General features: G+C 41.2%; 1 protein-coding gene across 2 annotated transcripts in view; it reads left to right on the plus strand.

The window, feature by feature from the left end:
• SOS1 (SOS Ras/Rac guanine nucleotide exchange factor 1) overlaps window positions 1-23,792 on the plus strand; it is a 97,216-nt gene that overhangs the window by 61,158 nt on the left and 12,266 nt on the right. For both annotated transcript variants that reach the window (XR_012903070.1, XM_075925815.1), the window contains exons 11-21: window positions 5,941-6,022; window positions 6,644-6,766; window positions 7,940-8,043; window positions 11,740-11,962; window positions 12,699-12,818; window positions 14,321-14,483; window positions 15,717-15,834; window positions 18,432-18,604; window positions 19,419-19,535; window positions 19,748-20,012; window positions 20,310-20,428. Coding sequence is in view for 1 of the 2 variants with exons in the window: in XM_075925815.1 (XP_075781930.1) it covers window positions 5,941-6,022; window positions 6,644-6,766; window positions 7,940-8,043; window positions 11,740-11,962; window positions 12,699-12,818; window positions 14,321-14,483; window positions 15,717-15,834; window positions 18,432-18,604; window positions 19,419-19,535; window positions 19,748-20,012; window positions 20,310-20,428 (1,607 nt within the window). In the remaining variant the exon portion in view is untranslated. The remainder of the gene's footprint in view (window positions 1-5,940; window positions 6,023-6,643; window positions 6,767-7,939; window positions 8,044-11,739; window positions 11,963-12,698; window positions 12,819-14,320; window positions 14,484-15,716; window positions 15,835-18,431; window positions 18,605-19,418; window positions 19,536-19,747; window positions 20,013-20,309; window positions 20,429-23,792) is intronic.

The raw sequence follows: 23,792 nt of genomic DNA on the forward strand, positions 1-23,792 counted from the left end.
CCATTACAACTTTTGTAAATTGTTCTCCATCCCAGTACATATCAGTTGAATATTTGTAAGTGGGTTACAGTTTTCCACCTCCCTTTTTTTGCTGTCTGCTAACCAAATTACATGCATTTCATTTGTTAATCTCTACTGTAAATGAATCTTTCCATACCCTCAATCACTTATTGTATTCTGAACATTCTTGAAATGTGGCATGGAAAAATAAACACAATATTCCTGATCCAATTACAGCAAAGCTATTTTAAGATTCTGTTCTCATTTGCTCATAACTTTTCAAGCCTTTTAACCTTTGGGGCTGAAATTTTATTTGTGTGGTCGCTGTCCCATGAAATTTTTTTGGAAGTTCGAGCAAAGGCAGTTAAGCAGTGTTTGAGAGCAAAAGCAAAACCATTCAGTAGAATTGGTTTTGTGGCACTGTTTTTAAAAGTTTGAGCAATAAAACAAATGGGGAAATGGAGGTAGTATTTAATAGGGCAACAGCCCCAAAAGAAATACCTTTTTGAGTTTTCTGGTGCTGAACACTTATTTTGGTTGGCTGAGATATAGGCTTTTGAGATTCTCCCTTTGTACATACCCAACAATTTAACACTGGTTATTAATATATTTGAGAATGTTCCAAGTATTGGTAGGAGGCCCTGTTCGTATGCTTGTATTCAGTGAGCTAGTGTTCTCCTGCATCTATCTGCCCAAAAAGGAACAATTTCTAAATTATTTTAGGAACATAGGGTCTAGTAAAAGATCTTTCTTTTGCGTATTCCTCACCAAAGTGCGCCCTTAGCAGATATATAATACTACCCACAAGATGGTGACCAAGAGTCCCTGACTTTTAGGTCCACTTCTTCAACCAGATGCACTCAATGCCTGGCACTTCACAACACCTATTTAACAAAGCTTAGAAGTGGCATAACTAAGGCACAGAGAGGCTGTGGTGTTCTTGCTCAGAGTCACAGAACTATGTGACAGAACTGGGAACTTTAGTCTCATTTGATAGATTGGAAAATTGAGAGAGAAAAATGTACCTGCCTTGCCCTGTAGGTTACAAGATTGGTGTTGATTTGTAACCTTAAAGAGCTGAGTTCAGCCACTGGAACTGACCCTTATGTGCAGTGTGAAACTGGGTGAGTTAGTGTCCTCTCTGTCACCCATTTTTAATACCAGACTACTCGTGCAAACCCGCCTTTGCAAAGGACTTTGAAATCCAAGAATAAGAGACCCTGTGTATCCTAAGCATTATTAGCCATGTTTTTTGGATGAACGAAGGAACATAGCGGTTCAGGGACATAACCAGGAAGCACAATGACATAGGAAACTAGATATGAGTGAACATTGATGGTACCCCTGTTACGATCCTGTGGATTGCCTCACTTGCGCTGCATCTTTGCACTCTTTGCAAAGCATGTACATTCACGTGCTTTGCAAAGAGTGTAGAGATGGAGCGCAAGTGAGGCAATCCACAGGATCTCTGCCACTGTTATTTTTACGTAATGTGCAAGAGCTGAGGCTATGGCTCCATTAGCTCACCTTACAAGATCAACTAAGCTGCCCACAAAAGGGCATTGTAATGGCATCTAGCCAGATCATTCCAGATTGTGGAATTTGTTTTCCTACTATACATTAAACCTTCTCTTAACAGAATTTTAAATTGTATTTGGTGTCTTAACTCTGCCCCTCTGGGCATATGCATTATGGTAGTGTCCTATTGCATGATAGTGATAGAAATGTAGCCGTGTTAGTCTGGGGTAGCTGAAGCAAAATGCAGGACAATGTAGCACTTTAAAGACTAACAAGATGATTTATTAGATGAGAGCTTTCGTGGGCCAGACGTCTGGCCCACGAAAGCTCTCATCTAATAAACCATCTTGTTAGTCTTTAAAGTGCTACATTGTCCTGCATTTTGCTATTGCATGATGACACTTTTTCTCAAATACTACAACTGCTGCACACAAACCCGTAGCGTATCAACTTAGACTTAACTTCTCTAGATGTAAGCAATATTATTTATTATTTGCAGTGCCTAGGGCCAGAGGCATGAACCCAGGCCCTATTGTGCCAAGTGCTGTACAAACAGAGAACAAAAATGTGGTATAAAGCTGGCTTTTATTGTGTAGGTAGGTCTGCTTCTGTAAGATGCCATGAATGCACAGCCTTTGCCAGTGCATTGTAAGTAACAGCAGGCTGCAGCTAGGTTAGTTGCAAACTCAAAACATATAAGGTCTGAGGCACAATCAAATATCAAGGGTTTTTTATAATCAGAGGTTCATAATGATTGATTATGTCAGATTTCATTAGGATGGAGGGGTAATCTGCCTGTCCCGCCGATTGTATTAATTTAGCTGCAGCAAATGTTCCTATTGGCACCAGTATGAAATCTCTGGTAAACCAACTCTATTGCAGTAGTACCACCAGGGAATCAGGAGTCTGCCAGTGGTCAGAGCTAGGGCAATGACCCAGGCCTGGTGGGATTCACCAGCTTTGGAGGCATGCCCCACAGCCTTTTCTGTGAGGCATGCAAAACCCACTGCATCCTCCCTGTAATGGGACAGCTAGATAGATCTCTGCATGCAGAAATTCCCCCACAAACACTCTTTTCCACAGCATTTCAAAAGGAGACATTGGCTTTGGATTTGACCCTGTTTGTGTGAGAGTCTGTCCTCCCCCAACCCCTCTCCTTTTCCTGATGTTTGTGTGCAAGCATTAAGGTTAGGGACTCCTAGTTTTGAAAGTCCTAGTCAGTTTTTATCTATAGGGCAGTGCTGTTCTATTTTTAAAGCTTTGATATGTTAAGAGTGTTTGTGCGTCAGCATAGTGTCCGTTTCCTTTCTTAAGGAATTCAAGGGTGATTATTTATAAATCCTTGTAGAATAAGTTATTGTTCTTTTTTAACTTTTACATTGGCTGTATTGAAGGGAGAATTATCACATGAACGGACATCCTGACTAAGTGGGGTAGTCTGTTTTTTTTTTTAAACCTACAAATTGGTTAGTTATATAATATATGTTAATTTTATCCACTGATTTTGTTAGTAAGACAGCACCTGTAATCAGAAACTGAAAGAAAAAAATGTTAGATTTCATTTGCTCTGTTTATCTCAAATGGAACTGTGCTGCTGTGATTCTATACGCTGAGCTCAATTTCTGCTGTAAATAACAATAGCTATTATGACCCAGTGTTCAATAGCCAGGAAACTTTTAAATTGTGTGGAAGCATTCTACTCTTTGGCTTAAACAAAACATTTTTAGGGTACGCATTGTGTATTTTAATAGTTTATAATGAAAATCGTTCTGTGAAACACTACTGCTTATAGGCAGATAGTTAAATAGTTTTGTTTATGGTTTCTGTTAAGAGCTAAAAGTCCAGCATCTAAATAGGGGGCCTGATTTACGCATGGGCGGACTGCCTGCCGCTACCATTGTTTGGCATTTAAAAATTCAGGAGCTCCTAGATATGGATGTAGACAACTACCCGTTTGGCACTCATGTTTGAAATGTTTTGCATTTGTGTAAAAGTGCAGTTCAGCTGTGTAAAAGTTAAATTTTCATCCTCTCTGAGTAATGGTCAATCTCTTATTTTCATTATTTGCACGATGATGTTATTAAGGAGACAATATGGGTGAATTAATATTTTTGGTTGGACCAACGTCTGTGGGTGAAAGAGACCAGGTTTTGAGCTTAAAAGACCTCTTCAGGTCTGGGAAATGTGCTCAGAGTGACGGGACTAAATACAGGATAGGAGAGATCATTTGAGGTCAAGTGGACAGTTATCAGCTCTACCATTCTACCACAAAGCAGGGGGAGTGTTTTAGAGAGAGTTGGATGAAGAGATGGGGGTTGCCAAAGTTGTGGTGGAAATCTGTGAGGGAGTGGAGTGAACACAGGAAAAAAAGACAAAAACACCATCTGAGGATGAACACTTTTTCCATAAAGTGATCACTTCATACCTGCTGCCTTAGTCCTTGTCCTCAGACATGCAGAATACCTTTGAGATACCACCAAACACTGACTTAATAAAGACACATCCCTGACGGACATAATTTTCACTGTCAGAAGCACCAGTGTGGACAGTGCTATGTTGGCTGGAAATGCTCTCCCACTGACATTGCTACCATCACTCGTCAGGAGCAGTTTAATTATGCTTGGTGTGAGAGCTTTCACCGCTAAAAGGTTGTTCCATATTTCTAGTCTGAAGTTTTCTGGCATCAGCTTTCTTTGTCTGCTAGACTGAAGAGCGAGGATGTTAAGAAGTGGGTAATTGACTAATCACGTAGTTGGTACTACATGATTACTCGATAAGGGGAGGCGCTCTGTCCCAGCTCCCACTGGGTCCTGGAGCTACCCGCGGTGCAGCTCTGCAGGTTAAATGCAGTAGAAGCCATGTGTGCAGGCAGAGCCACAGTGGGGGTAGGTCTCAGACCCTATGTGAGCCAAAACTAAGCAGTCCTACCAACCGCTGGGCCTCTGAATTTTAAATGTGCCCCCCCCCCCCCAGCTTATCGGGTAGTCAACTACTCAACTAGTTGCTTATATCCCTGTCAAAGAGCCCTCTTATCAAATTTCTCTTCCCACTGCAGATACTTTCAGCCTATAACCACAACCTTCTTTTGCGTCAACTAAATAGAGCTCCTTTAGTATCTCAGTATATGGTATGTTTTCCAACCCTTTAATCCCGCATTTCTCAAACTGTGGGTCCTGACCCCCCAGGGGAGTCGTGAGCAACTTAGAGGGTGGTCGCGATATCACAAAGTTTGAGAACTCCTGCTTTAATCATTCACGTGGTTCTTCTCTGAACCTTCTCTAAATTTTTCAACAGTTAAAGTGTGGAGACACTATTCCAGCAGTGGGTCACACCAGAGGTGGAATTAAGAAGAAACATTTACCCATGAGAAAGTTATTTCATAACTGCCCACTTCAGGGTTTCTTAACCCTCCCCCCCCCCCTTTTTTTTTTAAACATCTGGCACTGGTCACTGTCAGAGTTAGGGTACTGGACTAGATGACTCACTCATAAAATGGCATAGAATCATAGAATACTAGAAGGGACCTCGAGAGATCATCAAGTCCAGTCCCCTGCCCTCACGGCAGGACCAAGCTCCATCCTAGAGTAGACCGTCCCTGATAGATGTCTTTCTAACCCACTCTTGAATATCTCCAGTGATGGAGATTCCACGACCTCCCTAGGCAATTTATTCCAGTGTTTTAACCACCTTGACAGTTAGGAAGTTTTTCCTAATGTCCAATCTAAACCTCCCTTGCGGCAATTTAAGCCCATTGCTTTTTGTCCTATCCTCAGAGGCCAAGGAGAACAATTTTCTACCCCCATTACACCCTTTTAGATACCTCTATCTTGTCCCCTCTCAGTCTTCTCTTTTCCAAACTAAACAAGCCCAATTCCTTCAGCCTTGCCTCATAGCTCATGCTTTCTAGACCGTTAATCATTTTTGTTGCTCTTCTCTGGACCCCCTCCAATTTCTCCACATCTTTCTTGGAATGTGCCCACAACTCCACAATACTCCAAGTGAGGCCTAATCAGCACAGAGTAGTATGGAAGAATGACTTTTCCTGTCTTGCTCACAACATTCCTGTTAATGGCATGTATTTTTGTATTTATCTAAATGTAGTACGTGCAACCTTGTAAGAATTTTTCTAGTTATTCTTTTAATAATCGAGAGAGAAAAATTAGTGCTTTTTGTGAACAGTTTTTAAATGCAGTTAAAATTCATTTTATTCATTGTGCCTCATTTTGCCATGCCAAAAAATTCTAAATTGTCACTAAAATAACTAGGAAATATTGTGTGTACTGTATAACAGGTGTCAATTAATGGTCTGTGTGTTTTCAGGTACACATAGTTTTAAAGAAAACCATTCATTTTGAATCCTTTTGCATTACAATGAGAAAAATTTTTTCATCCATTTTAATTTAATTAATTTATGTGTTCTAGACCCAAATTTTGTTCGGACGTTTCTCACAACTTATAGATCCTTTTGCAAACCTCAAGAACTATTGAGTCTTCTGATAGAAAGGTATGCAACTTTCTTTTTTTTTTTTTAATCTTCCCTGGAATGCTTGATGAACTAGTCCATATGAGGAAGGCTCTTTGTGTCTTTTTTTAATGTGTAGTAAGATTCAAAATAGTTTATTTTAAAAATTAACATTTTAAAACAGATGGCTTTGATTTTTGTCACTGGTCTTTTTTAAAAGTTTTCAAATGAAAGATTATAAAGGCCAAAAGATCATCAGCTGGTGTAAATTGAGTTCCATAGAAGTCAGTGGTGTTGCACTGACTTACACCAGATAAGGCTCGTGCCCCAAAAGTTTTGTACATACTCTATTTTTCTATCATCTATTTTTATGGTTTTTTTCTTGAAGTGGCATAAAATACTGGATTTATTATTTCCAGTTAAGTGAGTGCACTATGCTTACTAACTGGTAAAGGCCTGATTTAATGGAAACCCTCTAAACTTTTTGACTAGCAGAGGAGAGTTTTCTGCATTGTCGAAGGAGAGGTATCTTCGATTAAATCAAACTCTTAATAGTTTTGTTACTGCATGTTCTGAGAGGTTAACACAACACATGACTGGTTCCTATTTACATCATTTAAATGAATTTAAAGGTTTCGACTTTTACTGTTTGCCCCATGGTAGGTTTGAAATTCCGGAGCCAGAGCCAACAGAAGCTGATCGTATAGCTATGGAGAATGGAGACCAGCCTCTTAGTGCAGAGTTAAAACGATTTAGGAAAGAATATATACAACCTGTACAGCTCCGGTGAGTATTAAAGAAATGCAGATCAAACTTCTCCTTCATAGAATGCCTCTGCAGATCCCCACAGGGAGTCTCTTATCGTGAGCCATGGAGCCACTGACTCCATGAGCAATGAGGCCTAGTTTGCATTCCAGCAATCAAGAACCTGAGACTCTAAAGTCCCCACCTAGTCATGCAGCCTCAGTTTTGTTTATTCTGCTTACAGAACAGTTACAGAACCACACAGCTCCTTTCGGTACAGTAGATATTTGTTGGATAGTAGCCAAAAAAGAGTGACTCTCTTATAAACGGAGTTTTCTGAATGTATTGCCTCTGCCGATGCACAGTGATCCCTCCCCCCTTCTCTATACTTCAGAATCCTTTGGAAGCCTCTCTGAGGTTATGTCTACGCTCAAGTCATTAAAGCATGGCCATGGCTCTGTAAAACACCTAAATGAGCGCGTAGCTCCCAGCGCTGGTAGCCCATTTACACTGGCACTTTACAGCGCTGGAACTTGTAGCACTCGGGGGGTGTTTTTTTTATATCCCCGAACAAGAAAACTGCAGCACAGTAAAATGCCAATGTAGACGAGCCCTGAGATGATGAAGTAAGGACAGGATTTAAGGGGTCAGCATTAATAAAGTCTTAGGCTCTAGAATGCTATGATGAAAATTAGGCTCTAATGCTACCTAAATGGATTCTCTAACATCCTTGCTTCTTTGGCTTGAGGCATGCAGCAAGGCTAGACTCAGTGATAACTGAAGACTCAGTTCCAACACTGCACTTTTGCCTGTGTGGCTTGTTTCATTCAGGGAGCTATGATAAGCTATGCTAGTAAAATTTCAGTTTTGCAAGGATAAGGTGCATCCGCTCTAGAGGTGCTTTGCTAGGATAACATATTGCTACATCTGTGACAGCAAAGCACTGTTAATGTGCAAAGTAAGTAGCATTGGCAGCATTGTTCTAATATATAAATGTATTGAAGGCAAGAACTAGCTATGAATATTCTTTTCTGAGCATTTAATGTGAAATTAAATCCGTATATTAGCTGCAACTTGATTAGCTCGTCTGTATTGTCTAATTTTTACATAGCACCTGGAAGTCCCATTTAAGCCATACTACTAGCATAGTCAGACATAAACTAATAGACTGTCTCGTCTCATAAAGAGTTCATAATCTCTCCTTTAACATTGTAGAGTATTAAATGTATGCCGACACTGGGTAGAACACCACTTCTATGACTTTGAGAGAGATGTAGATCTTTTGCACCGATTGGAAGAATTCATTGCGACAGTAAGAGGTATTTATGATTACAGTAGATGTCAACATATTAAAATATGTCCACTGTTAGACATCTGTGTTATGTGATGATGCTTCCTAACAGCTTATAATCAGTGGCTAAAGGAAAATGAAATATTTGGTGCATATGATGACTTATGTTACCCACTGCATACCCTGAAAAAACCCTTATTTCAAATATCAACTGCTAATTTCATTCTCAGAAGTATGGTGCCTATTCAGAAAAATAGGATTCATGTTGCTTAACTCTGATAGCCAAAATATTATTCTAGCTACATTGCAGATAAATGTATATAATTGCCAGCAATTGAATGGTTTTGAGGTCAAGTAAAAATAGTCCTTGGTCACCTGGGTGAAGGCCCGTAAGCTATAGGTAGGCGTAACTTGCATAAAAGCTTAATGGAGGATACTGTGTGCTCCAGAGCAGAGATTCTCAGACTCTTTCACATCATAACCCCTCAAGATGTGGTCTGTCACATAAGCCACCTCCCCTCCAGTTCATAATTGTGCAGCAGACTTTCCCTATTCATTTTTAATAATGAAACATCGCTGTGGCAGCGACAGCAGTCGCATACAGGAAAAGGTTATATTAAGTATTTAATGCTAGCAGCTGGAAACAGGAAGAGAACAAGTGACCAGTGAGGCCACTTGGGACTGTCAGCACATTTTGTAGCCTGGCTGGTTTGGAAATCTTTGGTCCTGTGTACAGAGCAGAAGACTGGGCTGCAGGAGTTCTTTGAGCGATGGTATGTGTACTGTCCACTTCAGGTTGTGTGCGCACCCAGTGCACTAGTGTTGGAGATTTTTCCCTCGACGATGCCCATTGGGGCAGGGAGATGGTATGAAGGGTAGAGCTATCCCTGACCCCTCTCAGTTCCTTCTTACCACACATAACAGTATTAGAGCATGATAGCTTGCTCTTGCAAGTTTTTTTTCCCTTGCTGGTAATGTTTTTGTCATTTTGCATATAGTTTCTGCTCATCTAGTAGCTTTATAGTTAGTTTCGATATGTTCAGTTAGTTTAGTATTGTTCTTGGTGTATATTTTGATTTCCCCTTGTCTCAGTGCTGATGCCCTCTACTGGTGCATCACTCAGAGAGCTCTCCACATAAATGAGAGGTTGTCGAGAGCTTTAGCTTGTCACACTTTCCTTCCTCACATAAAAATAAAAACAATCCTAGTTCCTATGGGCAGTGTAAAAGCAATGTTCTATGTGAACAGATAGGGAGGGGCCAGATCAATCTCTTGTGCTAAAAGGCAATGCAGCTTTGGGAGTTATGTATTACCAGTGTGATTCACTCCAAACACCTTCTGAGTATTCAGAGCACGTTAGCAGATTGCTAAAGTTGCCACAAGTGGTGTCTCCAGACAGATATAGTAAGAGTCATTTTTCATGGACACGTTTCCCCATGTAGGCCTGTTTGCAACTCGTCACAACTGAAAGGGTAGCAGTTTTGTTCATGAGTGGGTCACGTTCCAGGATCCTTTCCTGTTACCCTAATGGACAGACTCATGTATTCTTACCCCTCAGTGCCTCTCCTCCCCAGAGTATTATTAAAAATCAAGCAGGATCATGCGCGTACAATCCTCATAACTCCGATGCCTTGCCAGCATTGGATCGCTACGCTGCTGAGTGTCTCAACCTGGGCTCCACTGACATAATCTCCAGAGCCAGGCCTGTTCTCTCAGAGCTACGATCATCTTCTTCATCCGACCAGTGTCTCTTCATCTTATGGCCTGGATGTTCTATGGCAAGTGCCTCGGGGGCTGTGCAGGAAATGTACGAAACATTCTTTTGACTAGCAGGAACCCTTCTAGTAGGTACACTCACCTGCTGAAGTAAAAGCAGTTCTTCTTTTGATCTCCGCAGAAAGTTGTTTCTCCTTGCTCTGGGGCCCAATACAGCACATCCCGAACTATTTGTTACAGCTGACACAGCAAGGCCTCTTCATTAGTTCCATCAGAGCTCACCTAGCAGTTGTCTCCACTTTCCACCCTCCAATTGCAGATCACACTGTATTCCCCAAACCAGTGACATTCAGGTTCGTAAAGGATCTGGACCTTTTATTTCCCCAAGTGGAGTATCCCATCCCTCCTTCAGACTTAAATCTGGTGTTATCAAGGCTTATGGGTCTGCCTTTTGATCTATTGGCTTAGAGCTCGTAACTTCATCTTTTAAATTAAAGTGATTTTTTTGGTGACAATTGTGTCTCTGCAGTGAGTAGGAAAATTGCAAGCTCTGGTGTCTCACTCACCTTATGCGGTCTTTTACAAAGTGTACTTATACCCATATCCAAAATTTCTGATCAAAGTAATGTGTCGCTTCCATATCAAGCTGCCAATATATTTACCGACTTTCTCTTGGAAGTTTCTTTCTCATAAGGACAAGGAGTGACTCCCAGGAGAGCATTAGCTTCCTCCTTGGAAAGGGCTGACCTACTTAGATTGTCCTCACAGCTGTTTGTGGCAGACGCAGACACTTTGGAGGGTCTCATTTCAAAGAATGTCATTATGTACTTTCTACTGCATGCATTTGTGCTACCACACGTTGTGACTGTACCAAGCACAGTGCTGGCACGTTCAACCAGATAACAAGCAGCTTGCTCAAGTGCCTGTACAGAACATTTATAGAACTGCAACTTGGTCATCAGTTCACACTGTTGCATCTCCTTCTGCCATGTTTTAGCAGTTTAGAGATAATGGAAGACTTGGACGTGTGATCCTTAAATAATTATTTACGTAGATTCCAGTCCCACCTCCAGTTTGTAATGCTGATGAGTCACCTAAGTTGGAATGGACAATTGCAATCACTCAACTTGTTCTGTAACTGTTGTTCTTCAACATGTGTTGCACTTGTCCATTCCACAACCCACCCTCCTTCTGCACTTTATTAGAGTCTGTCTCATAAGAAGGAACTGAGAGAGCTTGAGGGTGAGTCTGCCCATTATGCCACTGTTCAGCATAGGAATGTAAAGGATTATCTGGTTACCCAATAAGCTTTTACCCTCACCGGGTGATGATTATGGGTAACCAGTTAACCCAGGCTGGAGCAGTCCCCTGCCCGTGACATGGTGCAGCGGGCCTGGCCAGGCCCGAGCAGACCACGGCATGGCAGGCTCAGCCTAGCCTGGTCAGAGCAGCCTGTGCCACAGAAGTGGAGCTGCCCCTTGCCCATGGCACCGCAGGCAGGAGGCTGCTCAAAGCTTAACCGGTTAAAACTAGAGTTTAACCCGTTAACATTTTAAATGATCGTTAACATCCCTAGTTCAGCAGCAGAAGGTACATGCACTGCCCCTTGCAGGTACCAGTAATGGAAAGATCTTCAACACTAGCGTATTGGCCATGCACACACCTGAAGTGGAATGGACATGGTCAACACGTCTTGAACAACACTTACAGAACAGGTTAGTAACTTATTTCTGTTTCACATGTGAAACTTCCATTAAGTCAGAAGGAATTATGTTCATGCTACTACCAGGATCACTGGATTCACACTGCTGTTTATTAGCTTTGTGAGGACAAACAAGCAAAACTGGGTTTCACCTCTGTAAATTAGGGGAATGCTTTCTTCCGAGTATTGAGGCATAATGTTTATAAAGTGGAGAATATTTTAATATTTAAAAAATGATATTGGCCTCTTGAAGAAACATAGAATTAAAAAGGTTAAATAAATGTTAATGATGTCTGTTTATTCCAGGTAAAGCTATGAAGAAATGGGTTGAATCAATCACAAAGATCATCTATCGGAAAAAGCAAGCACAAGCCATTGGACCAAGCCACAATATTACTTTTGAAAGCTCGCCTCCTGCAATTGAGTGGCATATAAGCAAGCCGGGACAGCCGGAAACTTTTGACTTACTCACTTTGCACCCAATAGAAATTGCTCGACAACTCACTTTACTCGAGTCAGATCTTTACAGGTATTTTTCCTCTACTGAAAAACGGAGTGTATTGTATCACATTATTGCAAAACTCCCAAACGTTCCCAAAATTGCTTCTAGAACCCTTTGTATAGATCTTCACTATTGGCATATGTGGTGTGCTAGGTCACTAATTATGCAGCAGTGAAGTCTAAAAGTGCACCTCAAAATAAAAACGTCTGTTTATTTATATCATGGACATCAGTGTATGTGAGCACCTATAATTAATGTATATTATTAATTTCATTATATTAGAGGAGAATATCTCCTAATATTTCTACAATGGGTGTTCCTTTGAGAAACATGAGATCCAGTTAAACCTTTCTCTATATATCCTAGTTTATGAAGCGCATTATAAACCATAGAGAAATCCAACCAGCAGTTTGAGAAGGATGCAGTTAAGCAGCACTTCAGCTTCAAACATTCACATCTCCTTGCGGTCAAGGAGGGTTAGACCTCACGCTTCATTTAGATGAATGGTGGTTACTGTGAATGTGTTCTTTAGATATTTAATTGATAGCATGATGCAAAGAACAAACAGATGCATAGGAATGCCAGTCATTTTATTCATTCAGTTAGCATTTAGATTCTGAGATCATCGGCAGCTGTTAGCTAAGTATTTTTTCAAGCAGTTGTTCTTCACTAAATTAATTCACTGATAACTAACACTTTTTTGGAATAATGGTAGTCTTTTTTTAAAGTTTCAAATTGTGGTACTTTTTATAATTTCTTTTAGAGCTGTACAGCCATCAGAACTAGTTGGAAGTGTATGGACGAAGGAAGACAAAGAAATTAATTCTCCCAACCTTCTTAAAATGATAAGGCACACTACTAATCTCACTTTGTGGTTTGAAAAGTAAGGGGTTTGTTTTGTTTTGTTTTGTTCCTTGTTAAATCTCTACTTCTGGAACTTTATTGGATCTGTGTAATTCATTCAGATGCTTTTTGAGAGATACCGTAGGAGAAATTTGGCCTTTGGGAATCCTCCACTCAGGGAATGGCTAAATATTTGCCTCAGAAAATAATTATTTGTAAGTAAGCAATTTCAGCAGAAAATATAAGTGTGTATTTTTAAGCACTGGCTTTGATTTTTTTTTAATTATTTTGCTCACAAACTTATGAGTTTTAAGCAATTTTTTCAATGTTTTCTAGTTGAACTTTCACAATTGTGTAATTGTAAAATTTCAAAATTATTAAAAAATGAAGTGTCACAGACAATAATTATGTAATGAGAGTAGATGTGGGGATTCAGAAAGTTAAAGCTTTATAACTGTTTAAACACCAAATGTCAATATCACATGTTAAAATACACAAAGCAAATATCCTAAAATCAAACTTGAAGTTCTCATGTGCATTTTTCTTGGTTTGCCTGTCTATAAACCAGGGATGTTAAATTTAGATTACTTAACTAATCAAATAGTTGATGGGATTTCCATTGACTGTTCCATTAGTCTATAAGGGCACCTCTACCTTTGAATGCTACCATTAAAAAGCGGACGCCCCACAGGAAGTGCAGAGCCCCACTGGCCCCGTGCTCCCTGCAGCACCTGAGCCTTTGAAATGTAGATGAGTCCCGGCAGGAAAAAAGCGGAAGCCCCACAGGGACCATGGGACCTCAGCCTTTGAAATGTACAAGAGCCCAGTGGGACTGCACTGTTGCACTGGCCCCATGCACTCTGCCATGCCTCAGCCTTTGAAACGTACAAGAGCCCTAGTGGGACTCCGCCGCTATGCTGGCCCTGTGCACCCTATGGTTCCTCAGCCTTTGAAATGTACGAGAGACCCAGTGGGCTCTGTCAGTCCCCGCTCGTGCCATTTCCCACTGTGCCTCTACCTCCCTTGCCCCCCCACAGAGACGGTACTGGAAGGAACCTGCTTTTAAGCCAGCTTCCCCTGCACTGGCTCCTGCTCCCCTCCCCCCTGCTTGCTGCCTTTCTCTGATAGAGGCAGCAATGTGGTGGAAGCGACTAGGCGAGGAACTAGTCGACTATCCGATAAGCTTCTCCTTATTGGATAGTTGACTAATCTCTTACATCCCTATTATAAAACTTTATTGTCAATGGAAATATTTTTGCACTGGTTTGTGTGTATATTGAGATTAATGTTTAGCAATTTTTATTGATAAAAATCTAATCCTTTGAGGCCTACTTCTAATATTCCCAGTTTTTTAACCTGAGAAATGGAACCTAACTTGTTCTAAATGTTTCTCAATCTTCCTCCAATTATTTGGTGGGTCTTGTTGGATCCATCAAACATTTCAAAATGGTATACTTTGTGGTATAGCTGGATTTTTGTTGATTGGTAGAGTTTTGACTCTGTTTTATCTCTACAAAATTAGCATTCTGCTTGTATACTTAGATGCATTATAGAAACAGAAAACCTAGAGGAAAGAGTAATCGTAGTGAGTCGAATAATTGAGATCCTGCAAGTCTTTCAAGAGCTAAATAACTTCAATGGTGTCCTTGAAGTTGTCAGTGCTATGAATTCTTCGCCTGTGTATAGGCTGGATCACACATTTGAGGTAGGTTACAATGTTTTCAGTTTTCAATCTGTTACCCAACTGTAACAGTTAAGTTACATTCTGTTACTATATAAGTGCTGCTGCTTTCAGTACCCCACTAAGAGTAGTAACAGTCTCTTGCACTTTGAAGGAGTCTTTGCTTCTGTACTCAGTGTTCACACATTCTGGGCTCTGGCACTGCCAATCACAAGACCATTGCAAGGACCCGTGCAAAAAGCCAGAAAACAAATACTTCAACAATATGCAGGATGCACTTCAGTGCAGTGTCTCTGGGCTCCCCAAGGGAAGTAAAATTGCCCATGAAGGATTGAATGAGGGTGCAAAATAGAGCTATCAATTCCTTTGTAATGTCAGAGGCGGTTACCACTAATGCCCAGGGTCCCCAGAGTGAATACAGTGGTGAGTAAGGCGGAAAAGCATGGCACTTCACCAGAGCCTGCTCCCTGAAACCAGTAACGGATGTGATTGAAATTAAAAGATGGATTATCAGAAAGGCAGAGGCAGATCGATCAGAGTAGTGGGTGTCTGGGGAAAGCGGTGGAACACACCAGCTGCGGGGAGCAGGAAAAAAGTCTGCATCTCCTAGAACTATGGTGTCCAACATGCTAGCCTCATGTGGCTATTTGGCCGTTTGAGTATGGCTAGTTTGCTGCTTCAGAACTGGTTGGACACAACGGTAGAAGATTTCCTCCATATACTTTAGCATAGGATCCATACCCATTTAATTGGGCTGCTAGACCTTCCCTGACACGCGAGTGTGTAAACAGAATACTGAGCCTCTAGCCCAGGCCAGCTAGGACTCTTCACAAAAGCCTGACTTTCCCTCAGCCCCCTGACTGTCATCTTGTTGTTATAGTAACTAAGTAAATTATTATTAATCATAGCATTGGTAGCATAGCTCTAAAACCTTTAAATCCCACAAATGCCCGTGGAAAATTCAGTTCTTATATCCATATAGCTCTCTTCATTTCTAGATTTCAAAGAAATAGTATCCCATTTTTCAGATGGGGAAACGGAGGCCAAAAGAGGTTAAGACCCAGATTCTTAAGTGTATTGAAATATTGCTATGCTCAGCATTGTAACACCAAACTGATTTCAGCTGTCACAGCAACACATAAATGCCTTTACAAATCTGAGCCTGAGAGTTACCCAATGTCACACAGCAAGGCAATGGCAACTGTCCGTCTCAGACCACAGTGCCCTCCTCGCTAACCTCACTGTGTATCTTTTCAGCAAATTCCAAGTCGACAGAAAAAGATTTTAGAAGAAGCTCATGAACTGAGCGAGGATCACTATAAGAAATACTTGGCCAAACTCAGGTCCATTAATCCTCCATGTGTGCCTTTCTTTGGTGAGTAGTTTTGATTCGGGATGATCAGTATAAAAGAAATGTCAGTTCATGTTTTCCAAGGAGTGAGCTAAAGCACTCTACAGACATACAAGCAGAAGTAAGAAGTATTAAAGTTTTAAAGAAGCACTGTGAGCTTGAAATCTAACCAGTTTTTTAAAAGGTCAACTTAGTTTTAGTGGTCTCTGACTGCAGAGCATTTTCTCTCCCTACTGCTGTGTGACAGATGCACACAAAAGGACAATATGACTGAATATGCAGAAGAAAGAATTTAGTTGACTGATCACAAGGTAAACCACTGGGGAAAGGTTTTTTTCCTACTCTGTTCTAATGATTTTAGGTGTTGCTTGCAAAAAATAGGTTTTTAAAGGACCATTTAGACAGAAATACGATTTTTCTGAAGTTGATCGTGTCCTTTCTATCTTCTGACAATGACCAGTGGCTTCAGAGGGAATCAGTAGAGCAGGGCAATTATCAAGTGATCCATCCCGTGCCATCCAGTCTCAGCTTAGAGCAGTCAGAGATGTAAGGACGCCCAGAGCATGGGGTTGCATCCCTGGCCGCCATCTTGTCTGAGAGACACTGATGGACCTGTCCTCCATGAATTTTCTCTTTTTGAACTCAGTTATATTTACGGTCTTCTCTACACTCCCTGGCAACAAGTTCCACAGGGTGACTATGCATGGTGTGAAGAAGTACGTCCTTCTTGTTTGTTTGACATCTGTTGCCTGTCAATCTCATGGGGTGATCCCTGGTTGATGTGTAATGTGAAAGAGCAAATAACTCTTCCCATTTTCTTTCTCCACACAATATATGATTTCATAGACCTGTATCAGAGTTCCCCCTACTTGTCTCTTTTCTACGGTGAACAGTCCCAGTCGTTTTTATCTCTCCTTATATGGAAGCTGTTATCCTTCCTTATCACTGTTGTTGCCCTTCTATGTACTTTTTCCAATTCTAATACATCGTTGTTGAGATGGAGCAACCAGAACTGAAAGCAAGGGCATACCATGGATTTATATAGTGCCACAATATTTTTGTCTCATTATGTATCCCTTACCTAATGGTTGCTAACATTGTTTGCTTTTTTGATTGTGCACATTGAACAGATGTTTTCAGAGAACTATCCACAATGACTCCATGATCTCTTTCTTGAATGGCAGCCTCTAATTTAGGCCCCATCGTTCTATGTGTGTAGTTGGGATTATGTTTTCTGTTATGCACTACTGTGCTTTTATCTACATTGAATTTCATCTGCCTTTTTGTTGTTTGGTCACCCTCTTTTGCGAAATCCCTTATTAACTCTTCAAACTCAGCCTTGTTCTTTACTATTGTGAATAATTTTATATTGTTTGCAAATTTTGCTGCCTCACTGTTTATCCCTTTTTCTCAGATTATTTATGACTATGTTGAACAGCATTGGTCCCACTTACAGATCCAGGAGCGGACCCCGTTATTTCACAGTGTAGTCCATTGTGAACACTTGACTATTTATTCTTACCCTTCATTACTCATCTTGTAACCAGTTACTGATCCATAAGTCTTATTCCATGACTGCTTACTTTGCTTAAGAGCCTATGGGGATGGACTGTGTCCGAGGCTTTCTGAAAGTCCAAATTCACTGTGTCAACTGGATCACCTTTGTCTACATGTTTGTTGGTCCCCTCAAAGAATTTGAATAGTTGGTGAAGCGTGGTTTTCATTTACTAAAACCAAGCACTTGAGGAGTCATGATGGGCCCTTACCGGCCCACTGCCCTCATCTGTGGCATTCCAGTGGGAGCCATTCTCTCTCTCTTTCTCCCTCCCTCCCTCTCTCTAATCCTCTTGCTGTTCAATAACCGTTGGGGAGATGTGCAGACAGTGGCTAGCTCCTCATCCGTTTCCCATCCAGCATCAAAAGCAGCACCTCAGTTATCCAGGGCTTGGCTCAGATCAGTAACCGGCTGGAGCTGAACCAAGATTAAATCAGGCAATCGGAATAGAGGAAGGAAACACTTAGAGCTTTCCACTTCGGCCAGCTCAGTAGAATTGTCCTGTCTTACAAAATTCAAGTATAACTAGATTTTGCTATTTGTTTTTAATGTGTGTGGTGTGCGCTGTGTAAGTGGTAGGTAAATAAATAGATTACTCTTGAGATTCTCATGCAAACAGGCAGTTTTCAAGGAAAGGTTTAAGATGCTCCCATTATCTGTACATCAGACAACTGTCATTGACTGTAATAGAGAAAATGTTGTTTGTAATGCTATGCCTACACTTAAACTCTGTGCTAGTGCAGCTGTGCCACTGTAGCACTTCATTGCACATACTACCTTCACCATCAGAATGGGTAATCCACCTGGTCAGAAGGGTTCTTCTGTTGACCTGCAGAGAGACTTAAATCACCTTAGCTATGCCATCAAGGGTGTGGTTTTTTCACACACCCTCCCCGCCCAAGAGATGTAATTATGTCAGCCTAATTTGCTGATGTGGATCAGGTCCGTATAATTTAAAATACACAATATTAATTCTTTAAAAGGGCTTCATATACAAGCTATATTGTTATTTCATCATTGGTTTGTACTGTAGTAGCTGAATGTTCTTATACTCTCACTGTTTTAGGAATTTATTTGACTAACATCTTGAAAACGGAAGAGGGCAATCCCGAATTTCTAAAGCGACATGGAAAAGAACTTATAAATTTCAGCAAGAGAAGGAAAGTGGCTGAAATAACAGGGGAGATCCAACAGTACCAAAACCAGCCATACTGCTTACGAATAGAATCTGATATCCGAGTAAGTTACATTTTCTTACTTTGTTGTGGTGATTAATTCAGAAGTCATTTGAGAGAAAAACAAAGGCATCTGTAGAGCAGGATTTTTGCTCGTGGGTCTCAAGCTGCCAGTGTGATGCCATGCAGGATGTCCCTACTTCATAGGGGTTTCACACTACAGGACTTGGGTGTAGTAGCAGGCAGCGTATGAGGCTCCATCTCTTGGCATCATGATCCATTGATTCCCATTACCTTAGCCTACAGAATTTTCTGGCCACTTCTTTCTTGGCACAGACCAGCAAAGCTTTCTGCAGTAGCTGGCCTGAGTGAGTATCTAAGCTCCCTGAGTGAGAATTCTGCATGTAGCTCTTTTTACCCAAAATCATCTTCTGCTGTAGCAAAATGACTTTTCTCTGCTATTACAAATTCTCTGCAAAAAATTCTTAGCATATACTGGCATTTTTAGCCCTCTTCGAAATTATTTCTTACATGCCTTAAAACACAGTCTCCTCATCATAGTGCTGAGGTGAGGTAATACCCACGGGTATTACTCGTGTCTTCCCAGGTGAATGGATTTCCCTGTGCTAGCAGTTAGCAAGATCTTGCTCCTAGTTTGTCAGAATAATGGAAATTGGGAAATAACTAATGTCCGTTATATTTGATATTCTTACTGATTTTTTTTTTTTAAGTGAAATTTCATTTAATTCACCTTTGTTGAATAGTATTTACATAGCACTTTGGAAGCCATTGGGCCTACATGTGTGATAAAGTATATAGAATCTGCCCCATAAAAGTAACTTCTGTGATGTAATCTTCCTAAACTTCCTGTGTTTCAGAGGTTTTTTGAAAATTTGAATCCAATGGGAAATAGCATGGAGAAAGAATTCACAGATTATCTGTTCAACAAGTCATTAGAAATAGAGCCGCGAAATTCCAAGCCTCCACCAAGATTTGTTAGTATTCAGATTTTATTTTTTTCTTAATAACTTTAAAAATGTTTCCCGCAATGCAGCAGAGATTGTTTTAGAATTGATTTGTGTAATTATGAAGCTTCATGTAACTGATTTTGTGATGGAGATGAAGGTAATTTGGTCTTTAAAATGTTTAATTTCCATTCACTGCAAGGTTTTTAATTTAGTATTACTGATATTTGGTATCACTGCAGCCAAAAAAATACAGCTGTTCCCTCAAGTCTCCGGGTGTTCGTCCATCAAACCCAAGGCCAGGTACCATGAGACACCCTACTCCGCTGCAACAGGAGCCAAGAAAAATTAGTTACAGTCGCATCCCTGAGAATGAATCCGAAAGTACAGCATCTGCACCAAATTCTCCACGAACACCATTGACACCACCCCCTGCCTCTGCTACTTCCAGTACTACAGATGTCTGCAGTGTGTTTGATTCAGATCCTTCAAGTCCGTTTCATTCAAGTAAGTGCTAAAGCTAAGAATGCATTTAAATAATTAGGAGTGTCACAGATTTGTGTGTGTCAGACTTTATGATCTAACTGACAGATCGTTTTGGTCCTTCAAATTTGCAATTTTTTCCTCCTTGCACAACGGCAGAGTTCTACTGCATTTTTACTTGGACTGCTATTATTTTTAAGTTTTTTTTTCCATATGTGGGATGGGGTAGATTAGGAATCTTGCGTATAGTTTATTCCAGATCCGCTGTGGACAACCAAGCCATTCCTTGATGCAGAATTTTGTGTTTTAAATATCCATCAGGATCGGCATCTGTGTCCTCCATTAACTTCACCAAAATCTCTGATGAAATTTCGGGTCCTCCTCCTGTTCCTCCACGGAGACGACCAGAGTCTGCCCCAGCAGAATCCTCACCCTCAAAGGTGAGAAATGTGTGGGCCAACACCAGCTGCGTTCTGGGGAAATGCCCGTAGCAGGCCTCATGCGTCGATGGGTGAACCAAAGCCTGAGAAGTGAGGGTGAGGGGAAAGGGGGAAAAATAACTTTTAAAATCTCATATCTTATTAGTTCAGTTACATGGGTAAGAGTAAGCTGCCATATGCCTCACACCAATACAGCCTTAGCTCTATGCCACATCTTCTCATCTGCCCCAAGTTCAAAAAGAATTGAAGGAACAGCAAGCAGGAGTTTAAATTTAGAGTGCTAATGCTTTCCAGGTAACTGGTAAACCTTTTACATCCCTAATATGGAGAGTAAAGAGGTAAAGGTAACAGCTTTAAACCATTCCATCGTCCCTGAAAGATGAAATAAAATGTACCAGCCTAATGATCTTTTGATTAGTGTTCCCTCCTCCGGATGCCATTTCTCACCTGCCTTCATACTCCATCTCTTCTCTTTCCTCTTACTAACGTGCTTGTCTGGCCATTGGTCTTCAGTTGGGACCTGATCCTGCACGTGTTGCAGGCATTGACAACGCTCTTGGGGCTGTAGTGTGAGATTGTTCACAGCCCTAGGGTGGGATTTTCAAAACAAGTGATTTAAGAGCACCAGTCCCAGTGGCTTTCAGTGGTGTGGGGTATTCTATTGTCCCCTGGGCTGTAAGCAGCATACGGTATTGTACTGTCCTCTTGGCTGTGGTGTACCGGTAGTTCGGAATAGGAATCCTAGTCCGAACTACCTAGTTCGAGCCCCGTGTAGCCGCGCTGCACGGGGTTCGAACCAGCGGGGTTTTAAAAATGGCGGCTCCCCGCTTATGCAAATGAAGCCTGGGAAATTCAAATCCCGGGCTTCATTTGCAAGTGCGGTATGCCTATATTACCCTCCGAGTTCGAATTAGGAGGGTAGTGTAGACATACCCTCAGATGCCGGACCAATGGAGTTTTACTGTACTTAGGCAGAACCAAGTAAATTTAGATTATCCCTGACCGTTCAATCTGTTTTTACGACGCTCCAGTGAAGAGATTACACCTCTTACCTTGGACATTTATTCCAGGTCTTAACTAGTCTTAAGTTTTTTCTAACATCTGCCTGACCAGAAAGAAGGGGTAGATGAGATTTAAAAAAAAACAAAAACCCTAAACTATCCAAATCCCAGGATTTGGTGATGATGGGAAAGTTCAATTACTCAGACATCTGTTGGGAAAATAATAGATTCAGGCACAACTTATCAAAGACATTTGTGGATGCATTGGACACAGCTTATTACAGAAGGCCAAGAAAGTGTAGGGGAGAAGCTGTTCTAGATTTTATTCTGATGGGCAGAGAGGAACTAGTTGAGACCCTGAAAGTGAAATGTATGTTGGGTGAAATTGATCAGGGGTGGGGAACCTAGGGGCCAGATGCAGCCCCCAGTTTGCCTGGATCTAGCCCCTGAGGCTCAGGCCCCCCCCCCCCCCCAAGCATTGGAGATTGGGGAGCCTGTGCTGGCGCTCCAGCCCCCTTCCAGCTCCCCACAGGGCTGGAGCGCACAAAAATCTACTAATCTGAGCCCCCTAGGGTCTGGTGGGGGGGGGGGGGGGGATTGTCTGTCTCCTCCTTGGTCGGGAGCCAGGTCAGTGAGCATTCACTTTGCTTTTGGTTTTGTTTCTTTGCTTCTCACTTGGGTGTGGACCCCGACTGATTTTTCTATGGGTCAGTGGCCCCCGCACCAAAAAAAGGTCCCCCCCGCTTTAAGGAATGGTGGGAGGGACAACAGCAGAATAAAGACAGTGGATTTCAAGAAGGCAGATGTTGGCAAACTCAGAATTGGCAGGTAAGAGAAACAAGTCTAAGGCAAAAATGTTCAGGCTCATTGGCGGGCATTTAAAGAGACATTATTAAGGGCACAAGAGCAAACTATTCCAATGCACAAGAAAGAAATCATCCTGACTCACCAGGAGATCTTCAGCAACCTAAAATTCAAAAGAATCCTACAAAAAGTGGAAACTTGTTCAGAATACAGAAGATTAATATAAAAAACAACAGAATGGTGAAAGGGAAAAATGCAAAGGCCAAGGCACAAAATGAGATTAAACTATTTAAGGATGTAAATGATAATGAGAAAGCATTTCACAAATATATGAGAAGCAAGAAAAAAACCAAGGTAGGCCCATTACTAAATGAGGAATGAAAAGCAATAACTGAACACACAGCAATGGCCCAAAGTGTTACTTGCCTTTTTTGTTTCAGTTTTCACCAGAAAAGTTAGCAGTAAACAGACGACTAACATAGTGAACACCAGTGTAAATATAGTGGGATCTGAGGCTAAAATAGGAAAAGAACAGGCTAAGAATTACTACGCAAGTTAGATCCTTCAAGTCAGCAGGGCTTGATTAAAGACATCCCAGAATAATTAAGAAACTGGCTGAAGAGATCTCTGGGCCATGAGTGAGATATCGGAGGACTGCAAAAGGGGAGGAAAAGTATAGTACCTATTTATAAAAAGGGAATTAAGGACAACGTAGATAATTAGGACATATCCACTTAATTTAACTACATGGAAAGATAATGGAGCAAATAATCTAATATTCTGTTTGTCAGCATCTAGAAGAAAATAAGGTTAAAAATAAGTCAACTTGAGTTTGTCAAAAACAGTCACCTAATATCTTTTGACAGAGTAACAAGGAGGAAGCAGTAGATGCAATGTATCTCAACTTTAATAAGGCTTTTGACACTGTCTCACATGATTGTCTGATAAACACAGTAGGGAAATACTGCTGGCTGGAAAACTTTACTGAGAGTGGTTATTCATGGTTCACAGTCAGCTGGAAGGACATATCAAGTGGTGTCCTTCAGGGATCTGTCTTCAGTCCAGATCTATTCATCATCTTCATAAATGTTTCCTACTTTGGATGATAACATAGAGAGAACGCTTATAAAGCTTGTGGACAATACCAAGCTGGAAGGAGTTGCAAGCATTTTGAAGACTAGGATTAAAATTCAAAAGGATTGCGACAGACTAGAGAAATGTTCTGAATTAAGTAGGATGAAATTCAGTATGGACCCATGCGAAGTATTAGACTTAGGAGGGAATAATCAGTTGCACAAATACAAATAATGGAAAATGACTACAGGCAGTCCCCGGGTTACGTACAAGATAGGGACTGTAGGTTTGTTCTTAAGTTGAATCTGTATGTAGGTCGGAACTGACGTCAGCCGCTGCTGAAACTGATCAGTTTCAACCGCGGCTGAATCTGGACGCCAGTTCTGACTTACATACAGATTCAACTTAAGAAACCCAGGCGTCCCCAAGTCAGCTGCTGCTGAAACTGATCAGCGGCTGATTCCAGGAAGCCTGGGGCAGAGCAA

This window comes from Pelodiscus sinensis, chromosome 3 (genome assembly GCF_049634645.1).
Source record: "Pelodiscus sinensis isolate JC-2024 chromosome 3, ASM4963464v1, whole genome shotgun sequence".
Taxonomy (NCBI): Eukaryota; Metazoa; Chordata; order Testudines; family Trionychidae; genus Pelodiscus; species Pelodiscus sinensis.